Source organism: Chinchilla lanigera, unplaced genomic scaffold (genome assembly GCF_000276665.1).
Source record: "Chinchilla lanigera isolate Chin_1 unplaced genomic scaffold, ChiLan1.0 scaffold00025, whole genome shotgun sequence".
Taxonomy (NCBI): Eukaryota; Metazoa; Chordata; class Mammalia; order Rodentia; family Chinchillidae; genus Chinchilla; species Chinchilla lanigera.
Genome location: NW_004955426.1, coordinates 7,920,912 through 7,931,522, shown reverse-complemented (window position 1 = coordinate 7,931,522; position 10,611 = coordinate 7,920,912). Strand labels below are relative to the sequence as shown.

The following is a 10,611-nucleotide window of genomic DNA, read 5'->3' as shown; positions in this document are numbered from 1 at the left end:
TTTAAATATAGGCGGAATAAAAAGCAAAAGCAAAAACAAAAAAAAAAAAAAAAAGAAAAGAAAAGAAAAAGAAAAAGAAAACAATCCTCATTATTGATCTGGAAATATATTATACTCCCTTCTAGATTTGGTGAATAACTAAGTAGAGTATTTGTTATTACAATATGTCCTGTAAAATGTACATATAATGAAGAGTAAAATAAAAGATCATAGGGAGTAGGGAGCTCTTCCTTAATTAGAAAGTGGATCAAGAGATGGAGAGAGGGAAAGGTAGGAAAAAGAAAGAAAAAAGGAATAAGTGCGTGCTACGTCCATGTATCAGCTCCACACAAGGAGTGACAACGCTACGGACTGCAAACACACACTAATAAAATGTGCACTGAGAATATTTTTATTTAACATTGGCCTTATATTATATCATAAATTAATATATTGCTAATAATGAAATTTTATATAAATTAAAATCAAAGCTTTGAAGTTAATTTTTAATGTTACAGCAAGAAAAGTATGAAATGTTTGCTGATTAAAAGGCAGTTTTTTGTTCTATCATCTTCCATTAAACAGTAAAATTGTAATTTTAGCAACAAAAAGTGTCAAGTATAATTTCAACTTAACTCGATATCTGCAGCACATGCTCTATAGCCATAATGTAACAGAATTTATGAATTTAAGCTTGAACCAAGGTTGCAGTCCTCCAATTACTTTGCAAATGTGATTCATGTTATGCAAGTGTAACACAGTCCCCTACTTTCACAAAATCATTAGTCCACCAAGGTTCATCTACTCTCTTTCATGATTTACATGCTGGCTCTTGAGGGAACAGGGTCTATTTAATGCAGGGAGATTTGTGCAACTAATTCCTAGGCTTAATTCTAACTGTATGGTACATTTGTAAATCCTACAGGTTTTAGTAGAAACGGAGATCACCATTAATTGTATGTATATTTCTATGTTTCTCTGTTCTCAGAATTGCAAATCACATGAAATTTGTTGTTCAAATTAAAAAATTCACAGCATGATTTCTTTACAATTTGCTGTTAAAAATACCAACCTCTTAGGCAGTCTCTAGATTCATTTATTATATTTTCCATACTTATAGGTGTTAGTATTTTTCGAAAATGAATACATTCAGACAACACATATTTTTATTTTTGTTTTGTTGTGTTTTTTGTTGTTGTTCCTGGGAATCAAACTCAGGACTTTGTGCTTGCCTGGTAGACACTGTGCCACTGAGCTATATCCCCAACAGCATGACTTTGTCAATTCTTTTTTGTTTGTTTGTTTGTTTTGGGGTACTGGGAATTGAACTCAGAGCCTCTCACTTGCCAGGCAGGCATTGTGCTGCTGAGCTATATCCTGAGTAGCACATACTTTTAAACAATAAAGAAAGTACAAAGTTATCATTTTTGTCAGATTCACTTTGAGTTCTATTTGCTCTCTGTGTTAGTCAGTTTTCAGTGCAATGGTGCAATCCCTGGGAGGAGCCACTTAAGGTGGAGAAGATTGTATAGCTCATAGTCCCCGGGGTTTCAGTACATTTTCTCTCAGCCCCAATGTTTTGCCTTGTGGTGAAGCCGGGAATATTGCAGCAGGCCACACATTGTGGACCCGGCTGCTTTCCCCTGGTAGCAGGTAAACGAAGAGAGATGGAAGACAGGGCCCGGTCCCAGTACCCACTGGTAGGCCCCGCTGACGTCACTTTCTTCCTTAAGGCTCACTTCCTGGATCTCTCAGTAACACCGCACGCCCGCCGGTGACCAAGACTATAGCAGGTAGCTTCCAGGGATATTGTGACCCAAACTAACACTCTCCCTTTTACATCTTTGCAGCACTTTGAATCTTTTGGTTCTGCTTTCCCTTTATTTTTCTTTTATTATTTTTTCATAATACTCATTTTTAAATTGTAAAAACGAGTATCATGTTGTTAAGTTTCTAGATAATATTTACCAACATACTTAGCAGGCGACAGAAGACAGTTACTGGTTTAGGGGGGTGAGAGAGCTACTTGGGGTTGTTGGGAAGGACATGTAACTAAGGCTGCCTAGTGGGAGGTCCTAAGGGACATTTTCAAAGTCACTTTTAAAAATATCCTCAGAACTCTTGCAAGTCTCCTAGTACATCAGTGGTGAAACGCAGGTATTTAATTGCATACAATTTCAAATCATGAGGATTTTTCAATTGGTTATTTTATATTTCTTCTGCATCCTCAGATTTGCGGCAGTCAATATCCCCATAGTTTATTTTCGCCCTTCAAACAAGAACTCACAGCTGGTGCTGTAATGTGCTTAATTTCTCTACAGAGCATGGCCATTTAAAATTCTGTTTTTATCCACAGGGCTTCACGAGATTGGTTAGTGATTTCTCCCATTTCTGAACAAAATCTGCCCTGAGTTACAAATCAAGCCGCCAACACCCTCTAATGGATGTGGCAGCCACTGCGTCCTGCTGAGTCACTTATCCCTGCCGGTGAGGGGGCTGGGACGGTGGTTCTCAGCCACCCTGCCTCCCTTTTCCTCCCAGTCAAATCTCAGTCTCCATGTACTCATGGTCTCCAGCCACACCCGCAGGACTTCACTGCCCTCTGTCTGAAAGTAGACACGCAAAAGCTGCACGAGAGAGAAGTTAAACAGCCTCTCACAATCTCAGGCCTGAGACAGAAAAGCGTGAATTTTAAATGGAGAGATTTTTCTGTTGCATTTTCCTGGTTCTTTTATTTAGATAGAAAAACATTATTTTGTTCTCTTTCTCCTTTCAAATGCTACTGATTTGTTGCTACTGTTGTTGTTGTTGTTCTGTTTTCTATTTTACAAATACACACACACACATACACACACATATTGTTTCTTATGGGTTTGTCAGACCACGCGGCTTCTCATCTTTTACACTCTTGCTCACAACGATAAAAAAGGAAAGCAGACTGATATTAAGCAAAAAAAAAGTAAAAAAGCAAGATAAAAGTGTTGCTATTCATACCATGTCATGCCACCTTGTTTTGCTATCATTTTCATAAAATATATGTGCCACACATTTGCCTTAAATCCTTCCCTGCTACGAATCACACACTGCCGGAAGAGTTTTCTGCCTGACCCCCTCCACCAAGGCAGGGGAAGCTAGAAATGATTTGTTTGTTTGTTTGTTTTGTTCTGTTCTGTTTCCGGTACCAGGAATCGAACTCACGACCTCGCTGTTGCCAGGCAGGGGCTGTACCACTGAGCTAAATCCCCAGCCCCCTTGAAATAATTTTTAAGCTACAATTATCTGTTCACTTTTAAAACTTTCTAATTATGTATACTCACAACTTTTTTCAATGACTTTAAATCAAATGACTCCAAAAGTAGTTTCTTCCACTTTGGCTTACCCATTTGCTAATAAAAATTATGCTACTTTTTTAAGAGAAAATGATAAAGAATGTGTAAAAGATTGCTTTAGGAGTTTCTATTTGTATTTTATATGCTCCTGCTCCTGTCTCTAGGTTGGCAATTAGTATATTATTATGATGGGTTTATGTATTATTTTATATTTGGAATTGGACTTTGAAACATCTCATGTTTTTCTTCATTACCCCTCTCTCCTCCTAAATTAACACTTCACAAATTCATGTATTATTCATGGACAGATTTTCAGATATTCTTAAAGAGTCACAATTTTATTTGAGATGTAGTCGCATTTTTCTGTTTCTGGTACACAGAGTGTTGCATACACAGACTTGTACATAAACCTGTTGTATAATTAATGGTAAAGAAGATGGACCAGTTTCAAGTGTGATTTTAAAATGTTAATAATAGACAGGCTTCTTTGCAGTGTGAGATGTTTTTTGTTGTTGAAAGTGAACATCAGACTCAAAAGAAATGGAAAAAGAACTACTCCATAACAACCGATAAACAGTTGACTAGAATCTCATCTTCTTTGACATCATGACCTATCTAAATCTCCCTATCTAGTAAGTGGTCCAATTAAGTGGTTACCACTATTGTTCCAAAATCACATGTCAATTTGAAGAATAAATGATAGATAACAAGTGACTGTGTTTATACAGAATGTAAATGTTAGTAAGAAAGATGGGGCAAAAGATCAAAAGAATGACATTCCAAGGTGCAAATCAAAATGTAATGAGAATTGGATCCTACATTTGTGGATGACACTCAGACAAATGAGGCCACAAGCATGTTTATAAATGTACATGAACAGGCAGAATCTTGTCTGGAAACTAAGATTAGAGTCACTCTAAGCCTGACAGAAGGAGAAGTCAGGGAACAGGAGAGAGAGAACAAAGCCTACTGTTGAGAGCATAAAAGGATCATGCTGCTGAAGTATTACAAGTTATGTTAGTTCATTTTGGTTTTAATTTCTTAACACAGACCAACATAATGAGAAACTCTAACAGAAGACAAGTTCCTGCTGAGTGTAGCTCCAATCATTGTTTGACGAGTACCTTTTATGTGAAAGGAGCTTTGCAGGAAACCACAACCACAATTGTTTCATGCCTGGGATCTAATAATAGTTCAATTATGAATCGGTCTTCTTGCTACTGGAGAACTAGACAAAATCAAACACAATAGGAGTCCCTGTCTTTTCATCTGTATGGTAGAAGTTGAGGCTCAATTACCTAATATTTTTTAACCTGATAAATACAAAAAAAAAAAAAATTTCAGTCTCCTTAGAGGTTCCCATAGAAAGATCTCAAATAGTTCTGCTGGTCTGTAGGACTTAGAGATGCTGTTGTCATTGTTTAATAGCCTGTGCTTGAGATAAGAATACTTCTCTATTTGCATTATCAAGCAAGGATTCCACTGACATGGAAGGCAGATTGTAAGAACCTAACAATTCAGTTTCACAGAACACATAGTCTCAGTAATTTTTTGGTTGAAAGTGGATTTCCTTTTGCCCCAGGGGATGTTAAAAATCATACCTTCTTTTAATTTAAAGTAGCTCACAGCGTGAAATCCACCCAACAAGGTCTGGTGAAATATTCAACACAAAATAACACAATATCTAACATTAGTTTAATGAAATTATATCTAAACTTCAGAAGTAGCCTGTAACATATTCTACTATCACATTTTGTTTTTTTCTGTGTCTATAAATACACCATTGTAAAGAGTATCTATTTCAATATATATTAATATAAAATATTTATGAAATTTTCCCTTAGAATTATCATTAGTTATAAAATATGCTTAGAATTCCTATAGGTACAAAAGAAAAGCATTCTTCTTATAATTATTACTGGTTCTCAAACATATAAATTTTAATCATTTCAAGGTCATAAAAATGGTACTTTTAAAGTACCTACATGAATCAAATACTGCATATGTGTATGGCAATTATCCTTCCTGTCCTATATGTATACATATTTGAACAAGACATGGAATTATATGATAAGATGAAGAATTAACTGTCATCTATTTGGAAAGACTAAAGCATGCACATAGTTATTTATTAATTAAAGTGATATTATGATTGCTAGAAAGACAGGGGCTATGTATTATTGATTGTATTCAGGCAGAAATTAATTTTTCAATATTTCTGAAAAATTTCTAGACACTTTGAGAGACTCTTTGGTCATTTATCTTTGTCTGGCACATAATCACATAATTGTCTCAAGGAGCATTTCAAACTCATGATTTTCTATCTTACTTTCCCATTATGAGATTTTCTACCCACTGTCCAGATTTTCTAAACTTTCAGTAATGGGTTAAAATATCACTTTTAGATTGGTAGATCCAAACAATACACATGATACTTCAATAAAGACATTCATCGAAACTAAGTATATTCAGTACTTCTTCTACGACATGATTTTAGTTTGTTGGGTACCTCTGTATCTGTAGATCTCTCCCCAAAAGAAAGTCTCCACAGTTTAAGATTAAAACTTATCTTTATTTTTACTTCTTGTTACATTATGTCTTGTTCACGTTGTTCCAAATTTCACTGAAAATGAATCTAATACATTAGCTATATCAGCTTCATATCAAAATTCTTTACAAGATTCTGTCTTCATTCAAGCTATGGAGGGTTAAATTTAGGAATCAAATGTGTGCATATCATTGGACACAGTCTGTTAACTGATGTTGATGAAAATCATTTTTCTTTACAAATGTTCTATCTTTCTATATTTCTTTTTATGCAGTTTCATATTAATTTTTTGAGGGTGAAGTTATTCAAAACTTTCTATAATTTTGTTTTTAAGCCTATGTGATGTTTAGAGATTTTTGTTGCTCTTGTCACTTAATTTTGTACTTCCTGTAAGGCAAATTTTGTTGCTTATATTTATATATACACAAAGATGTGTTGTATACTTACACAAATGCATATACCTGTGTACGTATACATACATTTTCTCAGTACCACTGTCATTTTATTCGTCAGTGCTAAAAGTTTTCTTTTCCAATTTCAATGAGTCTTCTGCCAAGAACATCTTTTGCAGTTTTGGTGAAGTACAGAATATCCCTTGTCAAGAGCTCATTATTTTGCTGTGTTAGACCTTTCTAGGTGGGAAACTCATTGCTTCATAAATCCTCTTTTCTTTTGAAAAGTCAAACTTTCAGCTGGAAAGTTGAAAAAAAAACATTTTTGTGTCTCCATATCATAGAGTTTTCCATTTAGAAAATTTAAATGCCGACCAAATGTAGTGCAAATTTATTGATTTCTAATAATAACTCAGATTAAATTTCTAAGAATTATGCAAATACTGTGAAGGGTACACTCATCTAGAAACATTAAAGGAAATTTTCATTTAGCAATGCATATCATCACATTAATTAATATATCTACATTCATATTTTCTGAGATCCAGGGAAAAGTGCTTTAATCTCTTCTGCAGGACAGCAGTTATGACAATCATGAATATGTTTGTTCCCATAAATATTTAGTTCCTACATTTTCCTTAGATTAAGGAATTGTTAAATAGAAACAAGTTTACATTTATCATGAAGTAATATACATATAACTTGATGTGTCTGCTTCCTTAAAGGTCAAGTTTTTGGGAAAAGTACACCCTGATTATTGTCTTACTATGCCATATCCACAATGCAATTCCTTAGTTCTCTTTTCCTATTCTGGAACATACTTCAGGATAGAAAATTCATACTTATTTTTAAATTCTACTTTTACCAGGAAAGAATATTTTTCAATGTCTCCATAGGTCACTCATATTTTCTCTATAGCATGCCTTCAACAACTCATATATAACTATACTAATATGTATATAATTTTTGTATTTTATTATCTATGTTTCACTGAATTTTGCAAAATTATCTTTCTGTTGCATTAATTTAGCAATGTGCAATCCACAAAAATATTGTATGTACTGGATCATGACTATCGTAAATATATCTATATAAAACAGAATTTTAATTTTTGTAATAGAAATACTTGATATGAAGACAAGAACCCCTACTGTATATTAATGAGTGGCTATACCTAACTTGTTCCTCAGTACTGTCAAAATTGGGAGGAAAATGGTCTGAACTTCACAACCTGGAAACAGACATTGGTTACATGATCCTCCAGAAGAGTGTGACCTTGCTTATACACCCATTGGCAGCTAGGGCAACAATTATTTTCACGAAGGGGATCTGAACAGCACATCAAAATGTGTATCACAAGTGTCATTTCACTAATGTACATTCCGGATGAGGAAGAATACTTATAAAATACTGTAGGTTGTAGTCACTCAAGAGTATTAATATCCATAGGTGGTGAAATGGTGAGAAGGTAATTGACACTAATTTTGTCTAGAATGTACCAGGTTTGATCTGTGTAATTTAGTCTATCTATACTCTAGAACTCCAAGCAAATAAAATTACTATTCATAATATGAATTTTTTTTTGCAATGAAAAGCATTTAACAAACTCTACTGGTTTCTGTGGGTTTGTTATAATATATGGCATTTAAGAAGCACATAAAACAGAATCAACTGTTTTATCCATCATTAACTTCCCCATGAGGAAGTTCTCTAATGAGAGAGCTTCACATCATAGTTAACTTTTTAAAAGTACCAATGTGGTGTTTCCATAGAAATGCAATTTGTACCAGTGGTTTTTACATATTTTTAATGTATTAACATCACCTACATAATTTGGTAAAAATAGTCTGCTCCTATCACTTACAGTCAGAAGTGTTAGGAAGGTCTCCCCAGTTCACCATGAAGTTTAGGATACTGGGTTTAAGGTCATTTTTATTTCTTACATTTTTTAGCTGCTGCATCCATGTCCAACGTATTTAAGACTTCCTCCCTCCTCTTCCTACTATTTTCCTTCCCCTCCAGTTTGTCTGTATCAAGCTTTCAAATTAGGTCAGTTTGAGAATAAATACTAACAATGCCAGCTCCATAATAACTGTCCCTTAATGTTCTCTTGTCTGTTTCATAAGGTGAAGTGAAAAGTCACACATACACATTTTATCCATTAAAGGAAACGTGAATCTTTAATGGCAGCTTTACTAAGTATATTTTGTTTTGCTTATGTCTGTCATAGATAACACAGCCAGCATTCTGACAAGGCGGAGGAGATTTAGTCGAACTATTCAGGATGTGTATTATCTGCCCATTATGATCTCTGATGGTGGAATCCCCTCTCTCAGCAGCAGCAGCACCCTCACCATCAGGGTTTGTGCGTGCGAGAGAGATGGGCGTGTGCGGACCTGCCACGCAGAAGCCTTTCTGTCCTCCGCTGGCTTGAGCACAGGCGCCCTCATCGCTATCCTTCTCTGTGTTGTCATCCTCCTGGGTAAGTCGTTCTGCACCCTGCGGTTATGCGATGACAAATCTGAGTAAGAGTGGACCGTTTCTACAATAATTAAGTATAAGACATGCATTCATGTGGGTGAGAATATATAACTATGCAGATTCGCGTTTAATTAACTTTCAGAGTACTATAATATAGAATTAATTTGATTCAAATATGATGAAAAGTTGGAAATAGCAGATTAAGAATGTAAACTGAAACTGTTTGCGAGTCTTTATTTGAGAAAAGAAATCATAAGATATTCTAAATGCTATGTTGGAAAAGATTTTCTAGATTTATTTCCAAGAACATAATTCTAAAATGAATCTGATTAAGACTCAGAGCATTTGGATGTTATATACATTGGACAAACAAGAATAGAAATCAAATCTAAAAGAACGGGACTGCAATTAATAATAATATTGAATTCTATGTTGGAAATTGCCAAGAGAGTAGATTTAGGTGCCCTTACTACATGCACATAAAAGGGGGATAACTTAGATGATGCTGGTGTTAACTAGCTTGACTGTAATTAATGTTTCACAACATACTAATATATACAATATCATACTGATACCACAAACATATGATAAATAAGAAAATTCCATTGGTCCAAAGTATTTGTTAGTCACCATTGTTTTCTTAATTTAACACTGATTCTTAATTACATTAGCCCAATATATCGAAATTTTATTTAATTAAATTCAAATCAGTAAGATTTCTAAAATTTCAAATTTACATTTTATTTTACTAAAAATTGTCTAATTTTACAGTATATTTTAATAGTCATTATTATCATGTTCGTTTTGAATCATATTACACAAGCTCTTTAGACTGCTACTTAAGGTAAAATACAGTAAAAAGGCAAAGCAAAACACCACATCTAGATTTTATAATAAGAAAGGTAAATTATATCAGTCGTTTCTGCTTCAAAGTTTGGAGAGTTACATGTTCATTTTTATTTTCTAGTCTCATCCTTTCTCTTAGCTGACTTAACTTTTGTTCCTTTTTGGATATGCACTTAAGTGAAAATAGAACTGTATGTTTTGGTGAGACTTACGTATTTTTGAAAGTAATGTCCTTGCTTTCTTCCTGGCGTGGATGAAAAGTTACATGCATAGATGGAGTGAAGAGTAAAATGAAATGAAACTAAAATGGACAGGAATATTAGGAGCAGAAATGAGGGCATTTGGGACTTGCTAGGTAGGGCAAGGGTGGGCTTTACTCCAAGTGTGTAAAGGAAGCTTTAAAGTAAGACAGTCTTATGATATAATTTGCAATTTGAAGAAGGTCACAATGAATTAATTGGAGATCAGATTTCAAGCTGTCAAGAGAGCCCATTGACAAAACAATTAAGAAGGCAGTTGGACTGTCTCCTTTAGATAGTATGATTTAGATGAGCATATTTTGAGTAAATCTAAAGAAAACAATAATATAAATATAATATGTGAAATCAAAAGTGACTTTTGAAAACTGAGATATCTCAGTGAGATAGCAGGTAACTCTGTCTCTTGCTGAATGTGGGCTCTGATTTCATCTGAGCTACAGACACCAAACATACTTTTTTTTTTTTCCTAAAGTCACACAACAGATGAATATACAGAGAGACCACAGACTAGGTCTGCTCCTTGCAGAACTTGAGTATGATCACTAGGTCAGGAAAGATGAGGGAGCAGAGAAAAGTGCAGAAGTCAGGAAGAAGTAAAATTAGAGAAATGTAATGTCACAAAGATCAAGGGGAATATTGTGTCAAAGAGGACAAGTATGCTGTGCAGAACCAGTAAAAATGGTCAAAGCTGGGGCTGGGGATTTAGCTCAGCGGCAAAAAGCGCCTGCCTGGCAAGCGCAAGGTCGTGAGTTCGGTTCCCGGTACCGGAAAAAAAA

General features: G+C 34.6%; 1 protein-coding gene across 4 annotated transcripts in view; it reads left to right on the top strand.

Moving 5' to 3' along the window:
* Cdh18 (cadherin 18, type 2) overlaps nt 1–10,611 on the top strand; it is a 403,648-nt gene that overhangs the window by 386,817 nt on the left and 6,220 nt on the right. For 2 of the 4 annotated variants that reach the window (XM_005386140.2, XM_005386139.2), the window contains exon 11: nt 8,479–8,730. In XM_005386140.2, the coding sequence (XP_005386197.1) occupies nt 8,479–8,730 (252 nt within the window). The remainder of the gene's footprint in view (nt 1–8,478; nt 8,731–10,611) is intronic. The other 2 variants (XM_013515026.1, XM_013515025.1) reach the window with 2 other exon arrangements.